Genomic DNA, 24,216 nt, shown 5'->3' with positions numbered 1-24,216 from the left:
GCAGATGGAAAGTCTCAGGCTAGGGGCCAAATCAGAGCTACAGCTGCTGGCCTACACCACAGCAATGCCAGATCCAAGCTTGTCTGCATACTATGCCACAGCTCATGGCAATGACCGATCCTTAACCCACTGAGTGAGGTCAGGGATCGAACCCGCATCCTCATGGATCCCAGTCGGGTTCATTAACTGCCGGGCCACAAAGGCAACTCCCTAGGGTGGTGTTTTTAATCCAAATTTTACTGTAGGTAGGGAGCAATGAATTTCTCTCCTGGGTGTCCCAGAAACGAGGGTGGATGGGGCAGGAAGGAAGAGCAGTTGGGTCACATCTATTGTAGCAGAAGAGGGAGGCTACTGGGGGTGCCTAGCATTGCACTCTGAACCTAGCATGGTTCCAGATACATGGTGGGCAGTCAGAGAATGTTAAGTAAATGAAGTAGTTACAGAAACACTCCCATACCAAAATGTGGAAAGAACTGGAATGGTGGAAAATCTCAAAATCTTTATAAAACCAATAGCAGGGAGTTCCTATCGTGATGCAGTGGAAACGAATCTGACTAGGAACCATGAGGCTGCAGGTTCAATCCCTGGCCTCACGTTTCCGTGAGCTGTGGTGTAGGTCACAGACCCAGCTCGAATCTTGCATTGCTGTGGCTGTGGCGTAGGCCAGCGGCTACAGCTCCGATTTGACCCATAGCCTGAGAACCTCAATATGCCGTGGTTGCGGCCCTAAAAGGACAAAAACAAACAAACAAAAAACCAATAACAGTTTAACCATATGTCCAAGAGCAGAGCCTCACTGAATAGGGAGCTGCCATTTTTGGGATTTGTTTTTATTCAGGATGGGCTCTGCCTAATTTTCTGTCTGGGGATTCACATCAATATGTGTCGGTAGATTCTGTCATTAGACTGAGAGCTGTGACCTAGACCATGGGCCCTGTCCATAGCAGGCAGCATACCGCTCATCTGAACTTCTAAATCCATATGTAAGAGATACTTATTTAAATTCATTTGGGATTTAAAGAATATCATGATATGGAATTCCCATCATGGTTCAGTGGTTAATGAGCCTGACTAGTATCCATGAGGATGCAGGTTTGATCCCTGGCCTCGCTCAGTGGGTTAAGGGTCCAGCATTGCTGTGAGATGTGGTATAGGTCGCAGAGGCGGCTCGGACTGGAGTTGCTGTCGCTGTGCCGTAGGCTGGCAGCTACAGCTCCCATTTGACCCCTAGCCTGGGAACCTCCATATTCAATGGGTGCAGCCCTAAAAAGACAAAAAAAAAAAAAAGAATGTCATGACGTGTTTTAAAACATGTGAAAATGATTACATACTGCTTTGTAAATCAATATTACCTACCATTCATTACCAATATCTTAATACCAAACATACTCCATGTGCCCTTTGATCTCTTCTACATCAATGCAAAGTCTTTCCTCTCAAAAATCAGTATGTAGCTTTCAAACTGAGTGGTCATGTTAAACCAAGGCTCACTGGAATGCATCTGCTCGCTAGCGAACAGAGTAATTCCCAGCCACCGTTGCCACGTCCCTGTACGTTGCAATCCAGCAACTTGGATGCAGCCTGCTGGGTTGTGTTACTGCTAACTCGTGCTGATTTTGTTTTATCCCTTCAATTAAATATTTTTTACCCCCACTCCCCACCCCCATGCCCTCTCAAAAATTCTCTCTGAATAGCGAAAAGACAAGCTACGGGAACACATGCAAAGGATGCACAACCCTGAGAGGGAGGCCAAGAAAGCCGACCGCATCAGCCGCTCTAAGACCTTCAAGCCACGCATCACGTCGACCGACTATGACAGCTTCACGTTCAAGTGCCGCCTGTGTATGATGGGCTTCCGGAGACGAGGCATGCTGGTCAGTGCCCTGGTTTCCAGGCCTGCCTGCGTCTGCCCAGGCGACGGCCTGGCACCGTATCCTGTCCTCCGTCTCTCACTGGGTTTCATCACTGGCTGGGCACAAAGCAGAAGCCAACAGTTCCCAACAGGGGGCTTGTCTCCTTCCCAGTCTCCCCTTGCCCCCCTTTGCCCAGTTCATTTCTGATGTCTCTTGGAAGAAGCCCTTTTTCAATCACTTTTCATGACTAGTTTCATTTTGCTTTGCCCGTCTCAGTCTCTGTTCTGTGTTTTTGCTCCCTGCTCTCTTCTGTGTTCCTGACCATACTTTTCTGGTGGGACCTTTACCCCAGTCCCCACGCCGATCATTTCTGTCAGTCCCTCTCTGTTCCGTATATGACACAGCAGTCGAAGGGGGGAACTTGCCATCAGGGCGGCCTCTGGGAATCAGGTCAGCAGAAACACCCGGAGAGCCAGCTTTCCAGTCTCACTTCATTTCGCCCTGATCATAGTTTCTGCAGAATATCCTTCTGCCAGGAGCTAAGGCATAGAGCGTTCCTTATACGTAAGAACCTTAGTTTGTATCTCATTCAATGTCCTCAGTAGAGCAAGGGCACTAAATAATGAAAGATAGGCTTGCATCGGGAGAATTCACACAAGAAATTCCTGCTCCGGTAAGAATTCCTTTTCCCACCAGCAGCTCTTTCAGTCAAAGACTGTTATTGGAATCCACAGCCACTCAATTCACTTTCAGTCATTTGCTGAATTACTGTTAACTCCTGGTATCTCAGGGATCTGGCAGTGCCGGTTCTGGCCTAAAGCCTTCTGTTTGGGGACATTGCTTCAGAGAATTTCAACTTCTAGCAGTTAATATCAAAAGTGTTTGTTCAGCGTCTGCTAGTAATGGGGTTGTCTTTTTCTCATTTGCTTTTTTTCCTTCTAGGTAAATCACTTATCAAAGAGGCACCCAGACATGAAGATAGAAGAGGTGCCAGAGTTAACTCTACCCATCATAAAGCCCAACCGGGACTACTTTTGTCAGTACTGTGATAAGGTAAAGGGAGACCGTGCCCACAGGATATCTCTGTGGGAGCCCTGCTCTGTGGGGGCCAAGCGTCTGCATGCATAAATATATACTAGGACCTCGCAGTGTCTCTCAACGGATGGGTCCTTTTCTCTCGGTAGTTTTTCATTTCGACAAGAAAGGGTGAGCAAAAAATAAAAAGGAGTTCTCATTGTGGCTCAGTGGTAATGAACCTGATTAGTATCCATGAGGACGCAAGTTTGATCCCTGGTCTTGCTCAGTGGGTTAAGGATCCGGTGTTGCTGTGGCTGTGGTGTAGGCTGGCAGCTGCAGCTCCGATTTGACCCCTAGCCTGGGAACTTCCATATGGGTACAGCCCTAAAAAGACAAAAAAAAAAAAAAAAAAAGCAGCCTCATTTGAAGCCAAAACTTTTTCTTAATAATTAGTTGATTTTGTTTTTCTTTCTCTCTGTAATTTTTGCTGTTAAAGAAGAGGCTTATTACCAAGAATTTAGTATATGAATTCGTTTTCAGTTCCCAAGCTCTAAAATGAGAGTTCATCATCCTGCTTGTAAAAGATACAGTAGATTTTGGATTTCTAGAAAATTGAGTGGGATGTGAAAGAGTTCTGTGGTAGAATACTCTATTTGTACTATTCTGTTCTTAACTTTTGTGTAGTTAAAAAAAGACAGGAATAGAATCTGCATTTATTGTTTCATTGTAATATTGTTTCTTTATACAATGTCAGCTGTGTATAGTATAAGCTGCATATAAGTAGCATCAACTTAAAAGTAAGAAATGTTTTTTAAAGCACAGACTCACCACTACAGGTACTATTGCTATTGGACTTGCCATTTTGGAAGATTCTTTGGCATCTAATGGTCAACTATGTACATCACAAGGGAGCTTTGACAGAAAGGCTAAAGACAGCTGGCCTGAGAAACAGTTCTTTCTATAACTGCATATCCACCTTTTAAACTTCAGGGCAAAGGATACTTTTACCATTACTATCATTAGATATATAAATTCAAGGAAGATGCCATGCATACCTACACACACACACACGTATTTTTTGAAGGGCTACACCCAAGGCACATGGAAGTTCCCAGGCTAGGGGTCGAACCAGAGCTACAGCTGCTGGCCACAGCCAAAGCAATGCTAGCTCCCCAACATACTGAGTGAAGCCAGGGATCGAACCTGCATCCTCATGGATACTAGTCAGATTCATTTCCACTGCTCCACAACGGGAAGTCCCAGCTATGTTATGTTCCTATGTTATTCTAGTTTACATTTATCCTCATTATCCTTCCATGTATCTGTAAATAAATTTTCTTGTGGGCTACGTGAATACTTTTTCTCATTTCCTGTAGTGAAATTGTTTGCTTTAAGCGAGAAGGAGGAACTAGACACTGTTTTTATGGCAAAGCTTTTCAATTTGCAGGTTTATAAAAGTGCCAGCAAGCGAAAAGCCCACATTCTGAAGAACCATCCTGGGGCTGAGCTCCCCCCGAGCATTCGGAAACTTCGTCCCGCGGGCCCTGGAGAACCAGACCCCATGCTGAGCACCCACACCCAGCTCACGGGCACCATAGCTACGCCGCCCGTCTGCTGCCCTCACTGCTCCAAACAGTACAGCAGCAAGGTATGGGAGGGCTTCGGGTGACCCTGGGGCCACAGTCCTTGTTTAAGGGAGCATTGCTTAAGAGAAGACGGCTTCTCATCCAGATGCTGTGATGGCCTCTTCTGAGTTGATGGGGGACTAAAGGAGCTGCATCCTGAGACCAGGGACCAGAGCACAGAATGGGAAGAGAATACAGTGAACTCTCCCTGAAATTAGTGCCATCTGAGAGCCTTAGTACTCACATGGGTTCCTTCTCCCTTGGCCCCATGAATATTCTCTGCTTCTGGTTGGTGAGCTCCGGCCTACAGCAGCTCTATGTAGGAACTTAAGCGGTGATTCTTGACAAGGGGGTCATTTTTGCTGGGGGCCTTGTCATTGATTGCTGCAGGTAGTGGTGGGATCAGAGGATAATGGGAGGTATTCTGACCTTGCTGGATGGTGTGGGGTCACACGAGTCTTTGCTTTTTCTTCTGTTTTCCCTTTTGTACCATTGTCTTGATACAGGAAGGACAGGCAGAGTCAGTGTTGCTCTGATTTTTTTTTTTTGAAAAGACATAACATGAAAGGTTTTAGGAGCCATTTATATTCCAGGAATATTGAACATAACTACTTCTGGTAATTATTCTTGGTGTTTGCCATAATTTTTTAGACCAAGATGGTACAACACATTCGAAAGAAGCATCCAGAGTACGCCCAGCTCCCCAACACCATACATACGCCGCTGACAACAACTGTGATCAGTGCAGCCCCAGCCGTTTTAACCACAGACAGTGCGACTGGAGAGACTGTGGTGGTAAGAGTGTGGCTGGTGAGAGGGCCTCCTCTCCTTCACTGCCCATCATAGCTTCAGTGCCAGGGCCATGGCTATCTTGGTACTTATCTGGCTGCACATGGAGCCCACCACCCTTCAGCTTTCTGCACAAGGCACTGTGCTTCTGATTGGGTCTCCTAGTTGGGATTCTTCAAAGCTCTCTGTAAAAGGAGTAGCAGGAAATTTTTGGTGCTGCTTGTTCACTGCAAGATTGTGAGAATCTCCAGGGTAACTCCCTGGGCCCCAAAAGACAGATGTAGATATATAGGTAGGCTTCCAACATCTTCTTTTTTGTTTTTACAGCTGCACCCGCAGCAAATGGAAGTTCCTAAACTAGGGGTCCAGTTGGAGCTGTAGCCATTGGCCTACGCCACAGCCATAGCAACGCCAAATCCTAGCTGCATCTGTGACCTACACTACAGCTCACAGCAATGCTGGATCCTTAACCCACCGAGTGGGGCCAGAGATTGAACCCACATCCTTACAGGTACTAGTCGGGTTTGTTACCACTGAGCCACAAAGGGAACTCTCAACATCTTCTTAACTTTGGATTTTTTTCTGTCTGAGCTCGGGACTTATTTGTAGTCCCATGATCCGCCAGGGAGACAGACCAAATTTTTGCAGGATTTCAGAGCACAGAAATAGCTACAAGCAGTTGCTGTTATCAACTGACGGGCTTTTTGTGATTTTTCTAGACAACGGACCTGCTAACCCAGGCTATGACAGAACTGTCTCAGACCTTAACAACGGATTACCGGGCGCCGCCAGGGGACTACCAGAGAATCCAGTACATCCCTGTGTCGCAGTCTACAGCTGGTTTGCAGCAGCCTCAGCACATACAGCTTCAAGTGGTGCAGGTGGCCCCGGTACTGTCCTGCATTTATTTCTCTGTTCCTGCCTGAACGCCCTATTGCCACCAGCCCATATGGCAGCTGGGGTCAACGAGGCACCCATTTCTCAGAGTGGAACTGGGTTCTGTGTACTGCGTCAAGGCTTATGCCAAGCTCCAGCTGTCGAGGGGCTCTGACTCTCAGTGTAAGAGATTTCTGCCAGTGGTACCCAGCAGGTACCATCACCCAGCACTGAGCCTCTTCTGAGTTCTTACCCTAGGGCACCCAGGCTGACTACTTGGCGAGGAGCTGGTCTGATCAGCCCCAACCTGGGCGTTGAGTGATGTATGTCAGCAGGAGGCTGTAAGGAATAACTGAGTTTTGAATATCAGTTGGTGCCTTGTTAGTAGAGAGGTGTTCCTTCTACCAGGTAACTAGTAGCTCATTCTTCCTGATCCAGGAGCTAAAAGATAAAAATCCTCCTGGAACTATTATTTCATTTAATTACGGTGATACACAGGAACAAACTTTCTGCTTTGAAATTGGACTCTAAAAATTTTAAACTAATATGAAAGCAGGAAATTAGAGGCTGCCACTGCCATTGACTATTCTTTATTTTTTAATAAAAATTGTTTTATGGGAGGGTTCTTAGGTTTGGAAGAATCTGTGAATCCCTGAAGTTGCTTGAAAAATACGTGTACATTACTTTGGGGAACGTGTCTGTACTTTGGTAGATTTTCAGAGATGTCTGTGAATACATGAAAGGCTAGGAATCACTGTCCTAGTGGTTCATAGTGACAAGCTAAAAGCAAATTCTTTTCTGTGATCTCTTTTAACACATAAAGGATATGCCAGGAAATTTAATTGAACTTTAAGGAAAAAAGACTTGATTCCTGAGTGCTCCTCATTCAGCTTCTTATTAGGTGCTCTGTTCCCTCTGTCTCCTCTTCCAGATTAAAGAGCACTACTGTCTTACAGTTAATAAGCCTCATTTTATTATTTATTTATTTATTTACTTATTTTTATTAGGTTTTCTTTTTAGGGTCACATCCATGGCATGTGGAAGTTCCCAGGTTAGAGGTCAGGTTGGAGCTGCAGCTGCCGGCCTACGCCACACCACAGCAACGTGGGATCTGAGCTGCGTCTACAGCCTACACCACAGCTCACGGCAACGCTGGATCCTTAACCCCCTGAGCAAGGCCAGAGATCAAACCCGAGTCCTCATGATACTAGTTGGGTTTGTTATCGTTGAGCCACAATGGGAATTCTGATAAGCCTAATTTTATTTTTAATTTTTATTTTTTTGTCTTTTGTCTTTTTAGGGCTGCACCCGCGGCATATGGAGGTTCCCAAGCTAGGGGTCGAATCAGTGCTGTTGCTGCCAGCCTACGCCAGAGCCACAGCAACGCCAGATCTGAGCCGAGTCTGCTACCTATATCACAGCTTACAGCAACGCCAGATTCTTAACCCACTGAGCAAGGCCAGGGATCGAACCCACAACTTCATGGTTCCTAGTTGGATTTGTTTCCGCTGCGCCAAGACGGGAACTCTGCAATAAGCCTAATTTTAAAAACTGTCTTTTTTTCTGATGTTTTCCTCCTTGGCTTAGGTGCGGGCTCTCCACAAATGAGCTCTGGATCTGAAGTCCCACCTGTTCTTCTGCTGGGATATTGCTTTAGCTGCATGTTTTCTCTGGAAGGCGTTCCCTTAACCTTAATCAGTGTGTGCGTCTGGGTTTCTCCTCCCTGCAGGCCACTTCCCCTCACCAGTCCCAGCAGTCCACGGTGGACGTCGGCCAGCTCCACGACCCTCAGACCTACACACAGCACGCCATCCAGGTGCAGCACATCCAGGTCACGGAGCCCCCCGCCCCAGCTGCACCTGCATCCCAGGTGAGCTGCTCCCGCTGCTCCAGAGGCTAGACCAGTCCCAGGTTAACATGGCCTTAGGGACCCTGAGGATGGAATAAGAGTGGAGAGATGTTATCTCTAGACCTGGTCTCCTTGATATTCTAGTTGCTCTTTGAAAGAGTTATCTTTGGGGGAGTTCCTGTTGTGGCTCATCAGAAACAAATCTGACTAGTATCTATGAGGATGTGGGTTTGATCCCTGTCTTTGCTCAGTGGGTTGGGGATCTGGCATTGCCTTGAGTGGTGGTGTAGATTGCAGACGTGGCTCGGATCCAGCTTTGCTATGGCTGTGGTGTAGGCTGGCAGCCGTAGCTCTGATTCAATAAGCCTGGGAACTTATGCCACGCTCATGTGGCCTTAAAAAGCAAAAAAAAAAAAAAAAAAAAAGTTACCTTTGGCCCTTTAAATAGTCTTGCCTTTGCCTCCAGTTTTTATGTTGGTATTAGGGACACAGCTCCATAAAGTGCTTAGCTTCCCCTGTCCGGATGGAGCCCTGGCCTCTGATCTCCTGGAGACAACGTCAGCCTTTGCTTCCTGTTCCAAATGGCTGTATGACAGTCTGCAATTGCTAGGTTGTTGCTATAATTTTGGAACAGTGGCCTTGTGGAGTATTACTGTTTTGTGTGATGGCGACTAGCTACAGCCATTCCAGAAATGTTTATTAAATGCTTACTCTTGGCATGAAACTTCTAGGTCTTGCCCTCAAGGAGTTTAGAATCTAGTAGGGATGTAATACCTGTACACAGGTAAGCAGGGCATGAAGTGAAGGTCTGTGAACCATAAAGGAAGCCTCGAAACCCACCCTGCATGCCCAGAGCAAGAGCACAAAGGAGGCCTGCGCGCTGTAATCCTCAGTAGTTAAAAGTTTCAGTCCAGCCTACGCACCATTAAACAAATATGTTCTGCCTTCCTACTTGACATGGGTATTTTCATAAAGACAAAATTGAAAAATACACAAAAAGTAACAGTCGATACTAAATAACATGGATAGTGCCACTTCCACACTCAATGCATTTTTCTGCCAAACACATGCAGCTGCCAGGCAGGAGTGGGAAGAAGTGGGAGAAATGCTTTCTGAAACTTCTTTTGCTGGCTCCAGTTGCTGTGGAAATCCATAGGCTAAACATGCACTTCTCTGCCTTCCTGTTTGTGGATTGGGGGTGGAGGGAGGGTGGGGGCGGGGGTTGAGGAGGAGGCTCTGCTGCTTCCCATTGGATTGCCCTCCCCTTCTTCTAGTGGGAGGTTTCTGGTGACTTAGCCCAGGACAGGCAGCCTCTATCCATCAGGGGCTTTGAGTTTCCCACGCCCACTGCCATCACACTTCAGTTTTCCAGAGGACCTTGAGGCTGGAAGGCCAGGGTGGACTCTTCAGAGTTCCCTGGGGGAACGAGGTAACCCGGGGACCACCCTCCCCGAGGCTGCTCCTACCTTCTCCTCACCCAGGCTCCATTCTGCACTCGGGAGCCCTGCATCCCACATGGACACTCTAACCCAGGGGTGTCAGCTCCATCCACACTCTGCAAATGGCGATCCCGTGGGCAACTCCTTGGTTCCAGGGGCCCGAATACCATTAGAGGAGTCTACATCCAGGAGACAAGACCCTGCAGGAGGACAGGCGGGAAGAAGAGACTGTGTGGATCCCAGAAGTGGGTGCAGCGTGTTTGCGAGATCCATGTGGCCTCACACATGTGGCCTCACACATGTGGCACTGAGGAAAGGGCCAGCCGAGGTCCCTGCAGGGTCCCTTTTGCTGGGCTCTGAGGACAGTGTGGATGTGTCGTTAGGTTACAAGAGTTCAGATGAGGGAAAGATGGTGTTTAGCAGGACATCAAGGACATTTTTGTGGAAGTGGTGTCTGCATTAGGTGTTGCGGGGGAGTATGATTCTGACGTGGTCGTTGAGGAAAGCACTGTGATCTGAATATGCTCTCATTGTGAGTAAAAGACATAGAGGTGGGAAATTGTGGTGTATTTATAAAAACTGTTAGGTGAGTACAGGAAATGGGGTTTGGGAACAAAGTTGGGAAGGTGGTTTGACGCTGGAGTGTGGAGGGCTTGGAGGGCAGATGGTGAGGGCTTCATCCTGGAGATGGGTTAGGCCTCTCCCCGGGGGTCGGCACGTATACCTGTGTTTCTCTCCACCAACTGGGCGATTATCCTGTGGCCTTCGGTGGAAATTCTGGTGTCTGGGTTCTACTTCAGTTTGTATTACAGATTAGCCTAGTGACCTAGGCAAGTTATTCAGCTTCTCAATTTTTTTAACCTATGTAATGAAGATAATTCTACTTTCATTCATTTACTTTTCTAACAAGCTTATTGAAGTTTAGTTTTTGGATACTCTTGTAGATAATCCCTCAAACTAATTAGGATTTCATAGCTATGATTGCTTTTTGTTAATTATTTAAAATATCACTGTTTTAGGAGTTCCCTGGTGGCCTAGCGGGTTAGGGATCCAGCATTGTCACTGCTGTGGCTTAGGTTACTGCTGTGGCATGGGTTGGATCCCTGGCCTGGGAACTTCTGCATGCCAAAGGAACTCTCTAAAAAAAAATAATAAAATCTGACAGACCAATGTCATGATATATCTGTAGGTCAGGGGACATAAAAAAATAAAATATTACTATTTTAGCAGTGATACTTTCAGTATTATAATTCCTGTTAGCCTGATTTACTTTCTTGTGACTTCAAAGTCTTAGCTACATTGAGTTTTCAATCTATCCATCTCTTGCACTTTCTTTCCAGGTGGCGGGGCAGCCGCTGAGCCCCTCCTCCCAGCAGTCTCAGCAGGGGCTCAGCCCCTCCCACCTGGCAGGTGGCTCCTCCTCGCAGGGCGGGGCCCTCCCACAGCAGACCCCCAGCTCCACCGTCCAGCACACTTACCTCCCCAACACCTGGAATTCCTTCCGTGGCTACTGTAAGTGAGAGGTGGTGCCCCAGGGCATGGGTGGGGAGTCTGTAGCCAAGGGATGACGAAATGTCCTCAGCTTTATCATCGATTTTCTGGATTAAAGGATCATTGGCCATTTTCTACACTCCAGAGAACATGTACTGGAATGAGTTTCACCACAAAACTCAAGGTGGCATCTGATCTCAGGGCCACCCCAATATGACATTTTTTCTTTTTTTTCTTTTTCTTTTTGTCTTTTGTCTTTTTAGGGCTACACCAGCTGCACATGGAGGTTCCCAGACTAGGGGTCGAATTGGAGCTACAGCTGCGGATCTATGTCACTGCCACAGCAACAGCAGCATGGGATCCGAGCCGTGTCTGCAACCTACACCACAGCTCATGGCAATACCCAATCCCTAACCCACCCAGGGATTGAACCCGCATCCTCGTGGATCCTAGTCGGGTTCGTTAACCACTGAGCCATGAAGGGAACTCCTGTTTACCTCTCTTTTCCCTTTGCTCCACTGTTTCATTAGGGACTGCAAAGTTGTCATATTCTGATTCTCTCAGCCTTTATTCACTTACTGCTGGAAAACTTCTATAAAGAAAATAATGTTACCTTAACTATTAGGTGACTCTGAGGTACAGCTTGTATGGGAATGGCAGGATTCTGCCATCTTCTTTATTTCCCAGTTTTCAAAATAATGAGTTGTTTCCTAGGTGACTGATGATGGGTACGTGTTGGTATCACTGGGAATTTCAACACACTTGACATGTTTCAAACCATTGCAGTCATTACCCTTATTGATGCTCAGATTAGGCCATCTTTGGCTGATGGGAAAATCTTCAAATCAGCCCCTGTATCTTTTCCACATGACCCTGCAGTTTTTATAGAGTTTTGCATGCTGCTGTGACACCATATTCTAGGCTCACGTAATACATTTTATGCCCTAGGTGTGGAATTGGCCATTTTCCCAAGAAGCTCTGTTTCCTTTTAGCAGAGAATATTACTTAGAGACTATCAGCTGGGTGCTGGGGTGAATTCTTTTTTAAGTAGAATTAATAACACAGTGGTGAAATACAATTCAGCTTAAACTAAGTTGTGATTGCTAGGCAAGAGTGGAGACTTTGTGTCACTATTCAAATGTGAACCTAAAAGGTAAAAATATTGAGCTCACAGGTGAATCTTTGTAACTTATCTCAAGGTTTTAAATTGTTTGAATATTTGTCTTTATGGATATTCAGAAGCCATATTTGAGCTGATGCATTGATTGTTTCTGATGTAGTAACCCTTTGCTAACCTAATTTGATCAGTTCTTAATCAGAGGTGCCTTCATTGTATCAAGAAATGATATCAACCTAAGGCTCTCATAGCAAGTAAATCCACGGACAATGACTCAGGGGGGAATGTGGTCACTGGTGAGGTATTTGTTTCTACAAGTTGTATGAAAATCTGAGACCACTGAACTATGGCTATTTCCTGTTTTTCAGCATCCGAGATTCAAATGATGACACTTCCCCCAGGTCAGTTTGTGATTACAGATAGTGGCGTGGCAACTCCTGTCACCACCGGCCAGGTGAAGGCGGTTACCCCGGTAAGCAGTGCTGCTCTGAGCTTTTTCTTGTTCAGTGCATTGCACCACCCTCGCCTTCCTCTGTCTTCTGCTCCCCAACTTTTCATAACTGATTTAAAAGTACCTCCTCTGTATTCCCATCATATCTTGTGGTGCTATTTTATAGAATGATGTATTTTAATTTTTGGTTTACTGTCTTATGTTTTCCCAGTAAGCAGGGAATTCCTTGAAAGCTGAGTCTTGTTCTTTATCTCTTTATCCACCGTGCCTTGCAGAGGAGGCCTGGCTACAGCAAATGCTCAGTAAAGATCTATTCAATTGTTAGCTATAATGAACCTCCTAGATCCATATACATATAGATACATACAGATCATCTATCCCTTTTTTATGTGCTTCTTAGAAAGCACATGACTATTGGTACTCAGCTGAGTTGGGAGAGAATAATATAATGAATCTATTATGGAGTGCTTTTCATCTATTTTAAACAATTTCCCACCCCAAGATGAAAGGCATTGCCATAAATTATCTTGTGTGTGTGTGTGTGTGTGTGTGTGTGTGTGTAATTTTTTGGCCACACTCAAATCCAAGTTAGAGCACTGACCTGAGCCACAGCAGCAATAATGCTGGATCCTTAACCTGCTGTGCCACCAGGGAACTCTATCTTGTTATATTTAGGGTAGGCAGGTCAATGTTGATTATATCCGCTACCTCTGTTTTTATCTTCATTCGTTTGTTCTGGCCCACCTCTAAGATATTGGAAGACAGAGTATGTAAATTAAGAAAAATACTCTTAAGTGCCTAGGGATATTGAGATGTTCCCAGGGGAAGACTATTTCCTAAGAGGCGTCAAAGAGTAGCAGGGTAATCTAGTGGCTTCAGAAACCTGATTTGATTTTTTTTTTTCAAAGCACACTGAGAACTCATCTATTTCTCAGCACACAAATTCACATTCCCTAGACTTAGGAGTGATGTACAAATCCAGAGTAACACTATTGTCAGTGAAAACAATATCTAATGTAAAATGGAATAGGCTCATTGACATGATTGATAAAATTTTTGCTCTTTGTGGGACTCGCTAACTCGACCTTTTTTTGGCCAGGAGCCCATTTGGGAACCCCATTATATAGCCAAGGATGTTCCCTTCCCCCTGCCACATATAAAGACATACAAACAAATTTAGTGTACAGTTTTGTTCATAGATTCTTTGAAGCTCATGTATGAACCTGCTTAGATGTCCATGGACCTCAGGTTGAGAACCAGCCACTTCCTGCTAGAGAAAGACCCACATGGGAAACCAAATCCTGATAAGAGAGTTGCTTTGAAGAGCCCTAGATAAATCAGATGGGTACTTGGCTGTGGCTTTCTCTCTGGACAGTGCTTGGAAAGGCTACTGCCTGAGTTTTCCTCTGTGACTCCTTTTTTTCTCAGCCTCTGTAACTGACCAAACCTCCTGATGGACACAGTCTTTCTTTAAAAATTTTAATGTAGGAGTTCCCACCGTGGTTAAGCTGTAAGGAACCTGACTAGTACCCATGAGGATGCAGGTTCAATCCCTGGCCCCACTCAGTGGGTCTAGGATCCAGCATTGCCATGAGCTGTGGTGTGTGTATGTAGGTCGCAGACATGGCTCAGATCTGGTGTTGCTGTGGCTGTGCTGTAGGCCGGCAGCTATAGCTCCGTTGTGACCCCTGGCCTGGGCGTTTCATATGCCTCGGGTTCAGCCCTAAAAAGACCAAAAAAAAAAAAAAAGGGTTAATGTAGGGACAGAGCTAGCTGCAGGTCTATGGAGACATTTTCATGATCGGGGGAAAATGAAAAATTAAGACAGAGTATGTTTTCATAAAGTTAAATGTATTCAGTATAAAACACTATTCTAAGGTTGTGTGCTTCCTATGCTTTTGACTGTTGAAATGCTTCTGATTTGCAGTAGGATTAAAAAAAATGATTTTGCTTGGCTAAATAAAATTTGGGAATATTTATTATTACTGTAATTTTGCTGATCTTTGAAATTCTGAAGTCTAGGAATCCTTGAGCTTGGCTTGGGGGCCATTCTGTCTCTTTAAGGAGAATTTATCCTTTTTTTCTTTCTTTTTTTTTTTTGGCCATACCCATGGCATGCAGAAGTTCCTGGGCCAGGGATCAAACCCATGTTACTGTAACTAGAGCTGCAGCAGTGACAATGCTGGCTCCTTAACCCACTGAACTACCACAGAATTCAAGATCCATTTTTGTATTACTCTTAAACATTAATTGATAGATGATCACCTTATTTTATGAATTTCTAAATTCTTAGGGACAATACAATAGCACATTTCCTTGCCACAGAGGTTACCATCATGATGCAGATTTCTTCACTGTATCGTTTGGTAGGACTCCTAAGGTGCTCCCTTACATTAACTTTGTAGTTTGTTTCTGTGACTGAGCCATCCTCTCTGCAGCACTTAGGTAAAGTATCTCCCATAGGTGCCTATTTTGGTCCCCCTTGTAACTTTTTAAAAAAATATTCCTCCTCTCCCCCACCCCATGACCCTAATCACTGCCCCCCCCACGCTTAGGCCTCAGATTTCTTTCTTTCTTTCTTTCTTCCTTCTTCCTTCCTTCCTTCTTTCCTTCCTTCCTTCCTTCCTTCCTTCCTTCCTTCCTTCCTTCCTTCCTTCCTTCCTTCCTTCCTTCCTTCCTTCCTTCCTTCCTTTCTTTCTTTCTTTCTTTCTTTCTTTCTTTCTTTCTTTCTTTCTTTCTTTCCAGGGCTGCATCCATGGCATGTGGAAGCTCCCAGGCTAGGGCTCGAATTGGAGCCACAGTTGCCGGCCTACACTGCAGCCACAGCAACGCAGGATCCAAGCCATGTCTGCGACCTGCAATGCCAGAGCTCACAGCAATGCCAGATCCCAACCTCCTGAGCAAGGCCAAGGATCGAACCCCTGTCCTTATGGATACTAGTCACATTCGTTTCTGCTGAGCCACAACGGGGAACTCCATGACCTCAGATTTCTAAAGATCCTTTTCTTCTTGCTCTAGGGTCATTATGTGTTATCAGAAAGTCAACCAGAACTGGAGGAAAAGCAAGCTTCTGCTCTCTCTGGGGGAGTCCAGGTTCAGGCAACCTCTCACAGTGACTTGGACCCCCAGACCACCAGCCAGCAGCCCACACAGTATATCATTACAACCACCACCAATGGGAATGGGAGCAGCGAAGTGCATATCACTAAACCTTAACTTCCATCCTTGGGCCAGAGTCAAGCAGTCATATCATATCATTTCTTATTTATAAGTCTGGAAGCTTCTGACACTTAGAGCTCCTTTTTAAGATGTATCATTCACTCAAGAGTTTGGAAATCACAGTTTTGACACTCATGCATACACTGGGGCTTATTTTATCCAGGTTGTCTTTACCAAATTGACCCTTCAAACCTTAGGAGTTTCTGCCATGGAATGGAGATTTTTTTTTTTTTTTTTTTTTTTTGCTGCCCCAAGGCATATGGAATTCCTGGGCCAGGTATCAGATCTGAGGCACACTTGCAACCTGAGTTGCAGCTACAGCAATGCTGGATCCTTAATCCACTGTGCCAGGCTGGGGATCAAACCTGTGTCCCAGTGCTCCCAAGAGGCCGATCCTGTTGAGCCACACTCGGAACTTTGGAACGGAGAATTTTCAGGGGAAAATAGATTTCAGGATGGAGAAACTTTGCCTTGCTCTTGAGTTGGTTTTTTAACACATGGATAAGCCTTACTTTTCCTCTGTGGAAATATTAAGTGGTGTATTGTGTTTGTACCAAAGGTGGAGAAAGGATGTGCCAAGTCCATGGCTACTGGACTTCTTAATTCCAAGCCGTGGCACCAAAGGACAAGGGGCATTTTATGGGTGTGTGTTAGGTCAGAAGTGCTTCATCTTATGAGTCTGCATTTTCAGTAATTTTACAAAGGGAGCCTATTGAATATGAAAATTGAAATGATGAAACAAAGGTTTGGCAGTGGTGGTTTAGAGAAAAAACTGTCATCTACATTTTTTAAATTGCTGACCTTTAAAAAAACTTGCCTTTTTTGGAAGACCATTGTTAGGCTGTTGGTAGTGCTTTCCACAGACGCTGGCCCTCGGCCCATTCGGCCAGAACCTCGTGTTCTGATGGATCTTACTTTGTTACTCCACAATGTGGACTCCCTGTACAAGCACAGGTTGCTTTGATGGCAGCAGAATTTCAATTCCTACGTTAAAGCTTGGCCTCCCGTTCTCTGGTTATATGAAGAAGAGGATATTGGAGATGACGGTACCAAGAAAAATTACCAAAACTTTATAGAGGGTATAAAAAGCACTGAGACCATGTCCAGGATCCACTTACCCCTCATTGGTAAAGGGTGAATCCTGGCTCTTAACCAGGTATCTATTCAACTCTTGCTCACAGCATTCAGTGTATTTTAGTATTTCTAATGCTGTCTTAAAATGAACATTCTTTAAGGTTGGATGGAAAGGTGGTCCTCTTTATTTCTTAACACTTTTGACCTTTTGGTAAAATGACCAACTTCACATGTAGGGGAAAAATAAAAATGTGAGGACCATTTATCATATATTAAGCTAATTATAAGGGATCTGGTAGAAGTCCAGTCTTAATATTACACTGTCAGTTGGGAGAAGGAGAAAAACCTGCCTCAAATGATAGTTTTTCTTATTTGTGTTCCTGTTTGGGTGTCTTCTTAGCTATTAATTCAGTGGGAGAAGATATTTCCCTTTTTACTGTACATTCCTATTGTGCACCTAAAACAATGCAGAAATCAGTATGTATTTTGACAACTTTTTGTGACATGCTAATTCATTTTTAGAAGAATTATGGTATGGTAGAATCTATCACTCCAGCACAGGAAGACCTACCTTCAATTTCAAATGAAGTTAACTAATTTATTTTATTTACACTTCTGGGTAAAAACTGGTTCTATATATTAGGAAGTATAATAGCTTCTTTATGATAAAAATACTTTTTTTCAAAAGGAAACAACTCTATTGAACTATCTTTACTAATATGTAAATTTTGCACTTTATTTTTGAGACCTCATTCATTTAGTTATCCCTGGAAATTTAGGCACTAAGAGGACTTGAAAGTTAACCTGGTAATTGTGTAAAAAATAAAAATGGGCTCTGTATCTTTGGTAACAAAGAGGTGCTGATGTTTTCAATAGAAAATAATGACTCTGTGTCACAATATAGAGATTTTGAGTCCCAGAGTCCTACAATGTGATGATTATAAATATGCTAGTGTTCAGTCTAGAAAGACTTGCTAGTAAAGAATGTTAGACTTTCTCAAAGGTCCAGTTTAGTTTTTATAACTTAATTTGGTCCTATTGGGTCCTTTTTAATTTGAACCAACAAGGTACCTCCCTCCCCTCAGGAATAACATTGATTAAAGCTGAAAACTATCGCTGAATGGAATGTTCATTTTATGCCAGTTATTTCAAGTTTTAAAATACACCGAAGGGAAAAAATATTGTGGAAGGACCTGTGTTTCTTTCCAATCTGATTTCTTTTTTCCCCCTTTTTGTTTTTCTGTCCTTACATGGAAGAAGTAAAGACTCTAAAACTGATTTGTATATTATCAACCAGAGATGCAGGGGTGGCAGTCAAGCCAGACAACATTGCTTTGAGATCAGGTGTTCTGCACATTTATTCTAAGGTAAAAAATTTTCAAAAGGATTTGGATTTAAAGAGATGGCAGATGATAAGCCATCTGAAGACCCAATTTGGAAAAAAATGTATGTAGGCAATGTTTATATTGTGGCCTCTCCTAAGACACACTGACAGTGTAGTGTGAAAATTATGGAGTACCTTACATATATATTTTATATTTTTATTGTTTGATTTGTGCCCACATAAACAGACATTTCATCATGTAAAATTCCTGTTATTCTGGGAAAACCTATTGTTTTGATCTTGAATTGTTTTCTGATTTGGAATTATCCTTTCAAAAAACTCTTACGATATGTACGACTAAAAAGCACTTCATGAGATGCTAAAGCTGACCCACAGGTTGAAAATGTTGACCCTATCCTGTTATTTAAATGTGAACATTTATTGTACATTCAGTGAGTTATAGTATTAATAGTCTTGTGCTATTCAGCAGGTGTAAAAATTAATAAATATTTTTTTTTAATAAACGTCCTTCTTGTTTGTATGTGTATAAGTTACAAGTTTCTGAGATCATTACTTTTTTTTTTTTTTTCTTTTTAGGGCCGCACTCGCGGCATATGGAGGTTCCCCGGCTAGGGGTCGAATTGGAGCTGTACCCGGCCTACACCACAGCCACAGCAACGCCAGATCCAAGCTGCATCTGCGACCTACACCACAGCTCACCGCAGCACCGGATCCTTAACCCACTTAGTGAGGCCAGGGGTGGAACCTGAGTCCTCATGGATCCCAGTCAAATTCGTTTCCGCTGCGCCACCACAGGAACTCTTTTTTCTTTTCTTTTCTTTTCAATATTACAACTTACATTGTTTTGACTGGGGTTCCCTCTGGTGTTGTCAGAGATGTAAGGTTGGGAGTTTAGGGATGACAACTATGGAATGATGTTTCCAGGCCCTTTTACTTGGTGGTTTCTAATTCGAGACCCCTCCCAACAACGTAACAGGAACTAGAATGGCTTCATTTGGAAACCACTATTTTCCAACCAGGGAGGAACTCTAGTTTGGCCCGCCAGCCTCTCTGAAATATTTCCATCCAATCGGGAGAAACGAGGATGGTCTTTGCACGACTGGTTGAAAGTAGCTGTGGAATAAGAAGTTTGAAACTATTCTAAATAAAACCTAGTGAATAAGAAGAAAGGGATCCAGATTCTTAATAAGAGGGAGGTTATTGAGTGTGATTTAAAATTATTTCTTCGACGTGCGTACTTTCCAGACGTCAAGGGTCCAGGGACCTGAGAGAGAGGTGGGGCCGTGCACGCTGCGGGATGAGGGGGATAGAAGTAGGGTGGAGGGGCACGGGCTCCGATCCACGTTATCCTCATTGAAACTCAGAAATCGCAAATTGGGAACAAACAGTGCACGCAGCTGAGGTACAAAGATGCTGAATGAAAAGTGCTCAGCATAGTTCCTGGAGCAGGGTATGCGCTCTGCAAACGTTAGCTAACAAAACTGCATTCATTCACTCGCGGGCTCCGGAACCTCAATTCGGGAGGTAAGACACTAGCGACTACGTCTTCGCCCTCAAGAAGCTTCTAAACTAGGGAAGTCCAGCTAGCAGAGCTCAAGCCGAAGTGCCACGCCCAGCAGCTAGGGCTCGAGGAGCTCCAGGATTCGCCCTGCCCCGCCCCGCCCCGCCCCGCCCCCGGCGCTTCGAGGCCCCGCCCAGCGCAGCCCCGCCCCTTCCGCCGCCTGAGCCCGGAGCGTGCACGCACCGAGACGCCTTGCGGGAGCGAGCGCGTCCGGGAGCCCGCGGGCCGAGAAACGCAGCGGGTCTGGAGACCCGCGCCCGCGGCGCAGGTGAGGGCAGGCCATGGGCGGCGAAAGGGTTAAAGTGTTGCCGGGGAGCGGAAAGAGGGAGCGCACGGCTGGGTCTCCGAGGGTCGCTGCTCCTGTGGGCACCGGGCAGGGGAGCGGGCGTGTATGGGAGCCGGGCGGCCCGGGTAGGTGGGGGTTAGGGTTAGGCACGGCGTGGGGGAGGGGTCGTGGCAGCGGAGGTGCACTTTGGGGGGGCGGGACCCGTGCCTTGGGCTGGGGCGGAGCCGCTAGGGAGGGTTTGCAGCAGGGGCCACGGATTTGGAGTGGTCGGTTGCTCCGGAAGCAGCCTAGGGTTTAGCGTCTGTATTGGGGAGGATTCTGGAGGGAAGGTTGTCCGTAGAGAAGGGAAGGTTGGTCTAGTAGAGAGCTCCAGGAGTCCACAAGACTTAGAAATCCTTGGCTTCCGGGGTTCCAACCCTTTGGCAGCTGCCTGCTTTTTGTATTTTGAGATCCTCTTCAGAATAGTACTGGGGCAAAGGTTGCCACTCGATTAGAGTAAATTTAGCTACCCATTCACCGTAATTGAAGAAACTTGTGAACAAGTGTGAAACAGGTGAACCTCCTAAGAGTCAGAACACTGCTTTGCAGCTGTTAGCCTGTTCTTTGCCAGTTCTGTTAAGAGGACTTTATTCTGAGCGTCAGGTTGCATCTACATTTTGTTTCTTTTCAAAAGTTTTATGAACGTTGATGCCATGTGCTCTTCTCACCTGCTTCAGTTATTTAGGCACCAGGAGTGTTAGTTCACCAAGAGCTGAAGGGTACTGGGCACAGTTAATTGGAGACCACACAGCTGCTTTGAACACTGTCTTTCCACCGCGTCTTTACATAGATCTGGCATCATCTCTTCCAGATATCTTGAACTAGTTAGTGGAAAGGTGCTTATTTTAGCAGTAGTATTACAAGTCTGCTCCTTATCACTAGAGAGCTTCAGAATGAGAAGTCATTACATGACTACATGAAGTTATATAAATGCATCCATCTGGAGATTATTCATTTCAGGATTCCAGGATTGGAAATAACAGGGAAGAGGACCTCGCCCAACTCCCCTTCATCTTACAGATAAGGAACTTGATAGCCAGTCAGTTAAGATTTGCCCAGAGTCATTGAGATTAGGCTAGAAGTTTGGTATTTAACTGTTAAATCTGTCTTTTTCTTTCCATTTGGTAGGAATCAGAGCTAGAGAATGGATTTAGCAAATGTTTGTAGAGTGAGTGAGTTCAGCCTGCCTGTGGGCTTGTTAACTTGTTCACTCCTGTGACCTCAGCTTTGCACCTGATTCCAGCCATCATCAGTCTTATGAAGAAAGAAAAAGTTTCCCACATACTTTTCTAAAGGTAGCCAGCAGTGTTCAGTTATTACTGGAAGGAGAAAAATAGTATTATATTTACATGGTTATAAATATCAGCCTGACCAGCTGAAGGAGGCTTGGGCACTGACTTTGCTGGCTGTCCTGGTCAGGTGTGTGGAGACTCTAGAGTTTGTATGGACTAGTAAAGTCATGTTAAGATACTTCTTTTTCCTGATTTAAATTGACAGTTTATCCAGGGGTTTGCAATCGTGGGTTTTTCAGTTGTACCTCTGGGGTTGGGCAAGTTTCTTACCTACTTTGATCCTAGGTTTTAGTATCTGTAGAATAGATGTAATAACTATATTGCACACTTGTAAGAATTAAATGAAGTATGTGGAAGGCCTGGGACTTAATAGGCCCTCATTAAATAACTTAGTGTTACTGTCTGAACTTTACTAGTCTATGTGGATTTTCGGTGAATTCTCTTTGGTGAAGGAACAACAAAAATTAATTGCTTAAAAAGGACCCCAACAGGAGTTCCCATTGTGGCGCAGTGGTTAACGAATCCGACTAGGAACCATGAGGTTGTGGGTTTGGTCACTGCCCTTGCTCAGTGGGTTAACGATCCGGCGTTGCCGTGAGCTGTGGTGTAGGTTGCAGACGTGGCTCGGATCCCACGTTGCTGTGGCTCTGGTGTAGGCCGGTGACTATAGCTCCGATTCGACCCCTAGCCTGGGAACCTCCATATGCTGCAGGGGCGGCCCAAGAAATAGCAAAAAGACAAAAAACAAAACAAAACAAAAAAACCACCAAAACCCAACAATTAATACTAAATGAATTATGTTGTAATGAGAGATTATTGGCCTGGGAAGTCTAAGTTGTGGACTCTAGTAATTTAATCTTTGAGTCTAATTTTGCTCATGTGTTAAGTGAAGATATAAGAAATTCTATAAATTGGGGACTTAGAGTAATGACAGACCTCCTGGGTAAGATGTGAGATTCAGATGAGAATGTAGGGATTAAGGAGCTGTTTAGCTGTAGTTAGAGTGTAAAGATAGGTATAAGAATACATTTGAGGGAGTTCCTGTTGTGGTTCAGTGGTTACAAACCTGACTAGTATCCATGAGCATTCAGGTTCAATCCCCAGCCTTGCTCAGTGTGTTAAGGATCTGGTGTTGCCACATGCAGCACAGGTTGAAGATGTAGCTCAGATCTGGTATGGCTGTGTATGGATTAGACCTAGCCTGGGAAGTTCCATATATGCTGCAGGTATAGCCCTAAAAAGCAGAAGAAGAAAAAAAAAAAGAATACATTCGAGATTGAATGTTTTCTGGGCCAGAGTATTTTGTGAAGGAGGCTTTGTGTCAACAGATCCCTGGAATTTCTGCCTGTCTCGTGGTCTGACGCACTTATTTGTCTAGGTTACTGTGGAGCATAAGCAATGGATTCCTTGGACCACATGCTGACGGATCCCTTGGAACTGGGCCCGTGTGGCGATGGACATGGCACTCGGATCATGGAGGACTGCCTCCTGGGGGGCACTAGGGTCAGTCTGCCTGAGGACCTTCTGGAGGATGTGAGTAGTGACATTGACACCCATCATTTCCTTTCTAACCATTTTTTCTCAACCTTTTCCGCACTCTGCAGGCTTTCTGTTTGATTTTCTCCGTTGCAGCCAGAGTGATTTCTGTCTCTCTTCTTTTCTTTTTTGTCCGCTCCATGGCATATGGAGTTCCTGGGCCAGGAATCAGATCCGAGCTGCTGTTGCAACCTACACTCTAGGTGCACTCTTTTTTTTTTTTTTTAATTTAATTTAATTTTTTGCTATTTCTTGGGCCACTCCCTCGGCATATGGAGGTTCCCAGGCTAGGGGTCGAATCGGAGCCGTAGCCACAGGCCTACGCCAGAGCCACAGCAATGCGAGATCTGAGCTGCGCCTTCGACCACAGCTCACAGCAATGCCAGATCGTTAACCCACTGAGCAAGGGCAGGGACCGAACCCGCAACCTCATGGTTCCTAGTCGGATTTGTTAACCATTGTGCCACAACAGGAACTCCTAGGTGCACTCTTTTAACCCACTGTACTGGATCAGGGATCAAACCTGTGTCCTGGTGCTGCAGAGACACCTCTGATCTCGTTGTGCTGCAGCACGAACTCCTTTTTTTTAAAGTGCAAAGTCTATTTAATTTTCAAATTACTGAAGAAAGTTAAGCTACATTCTGCACGTTTAATAAAGTGTTAACCTGATAATATATAAGCCATATTTTAACCAGATAATTTTCGGCAATTAACAAGAAGTTGCATATTTAAGGGCAGAATTGTGTATATCTTTACATTAATTCTAATGTTTTTACTCATGTTGTGAATCATGAAACAAAACCCAACTTTTTTCTTTTTTTGCGGGTCTTTTTAGGGCCATACTGGCAGCACATGGAGGTTCCCAGGCTTGAATTGGAACTGTAGCTGCTGGCCTACACCACAGCCACAGCAGCGCTGGATCCTTGACCCGCTGATTGAGGCCAGGGATTGAACCTACAACCTCATGGTTGTCGGATTCGTTAATCACTGAGCCACAACAGGAACTCCAAAACCCACCATATTATCTCTTTTTATAAGGTAACCAATTTTCTGGTCAATTAATGCTATGTTCCCTGGAATGGCATTAACAGTGTGCTTTTGACCATTTTCAGAGGCAGGCTGTGTAGTCATTAAGGTGGCTACCATTTACTAAGTGCTTATGTGCAAGGCACTAGGTATGCCGAGACATGTTTATTTATCTTGTTTATTTTGCCTTAGTTCAAACATAGGAACTATGTTTCATATAGTTCATATACGTTTGAACTGTGGCAAACATAGTTTTGCCATAATTCAGAGAATGTAGAGTATCGTGGCGAACATCTGTGCATCATTTAGTTTTGGGAGATAATTTAGTCAT

General features: G+C 44.8%; 2 protein-coding genes across 5 annotated transcripts in view; both read left to right on the top strand.

Moving 5' to 3' along the window:
* PRDM10 (PR/SET domain 10) overlaps nt 1-18,643 on the top strand; it is a 94,459-nt gene extending 75,816 nt beyond the window's left edge. Inside the window, exons 14-22 of the mRNA XM_047754315.1 lie at nt 1,695-1,874; nt 2,796-2,906; nt 4,318-4,518; nt 5,147-5,290; nt 6,004-6,174; nt 7,890-8,030; nt 10,789-10,960; nt 12,425-12,528; nt 15,526-18,643. Coding sequence (XP_047610271.1) covers nt 1,695-1,874; nt 2,796-2,906; nt 4,318-4,518; nt 5,147-5,290; nt 6,004-6,174; nt 7,890-8,030; nt 10,789-10,960; nt 12,425-12,528; nt 15,526-15,723 — 1,422 coding nt within the window. The 3' untranslated portion in view covers nt 15,724-18,643. The remainder of the gene's footprint in view (nt 1-1,694; nt 1,875-2,795; nt 2,907-4,317; nt 4,519-5,146; nt 5,291-6,003; nt 6,175-7,889; nt 8,031-10,788; nt 10,961-12,424; nt 12,529-15,525) is intronic.
* Nucleotides 18,644-19,865: 1,222 nt separating this feature from the next.
* NFRKB (nuclear factor related to kappaB binding protein) overlaps nt 19,866-24,216 on the top strand; it is a 38,720-nt gene continuing 34,369 nt past the window's right edge. For all 4 annotated transcript variants that reach the window (XM_047754314.1, XM_047754313.1, XM_047754312.1 and 1 more), the window contains exons 1-2: nt 19,866-19,974; nt 22,702-22,856. In XM_047754314.1, coding sequence (XP_047610270.1) covers nt 22,722-22,856 — 135 coding nt within the window. In that variant the 5' untranslated portion in view covers nt 19,866-19,974; nt 22,702-22,721. The remainder of the gene's footprint in view (nt 19,975-22,701; nt 22,857-24,216) is intronic.

The sequence above is a fragment of the Phacochoerus africanus genome, chromosome 11, assembly GCF_016906955.1.
Source record: "Phacochoerus africanus isolate WHEZ1 chromosome 11, ROS_Pafr_v1, whole genome shotgun sequence".
NCBI lineage: Eukaryota > Metazoa > Chordata > Mammalia > Artiodactyla > Suidae > Phacochoerus > Phacochoerus africanus.
Note: the sequence above shows the minus strand (reverse complement) of the source record. Positions and strands in the feature narration are given on the sequence as shown.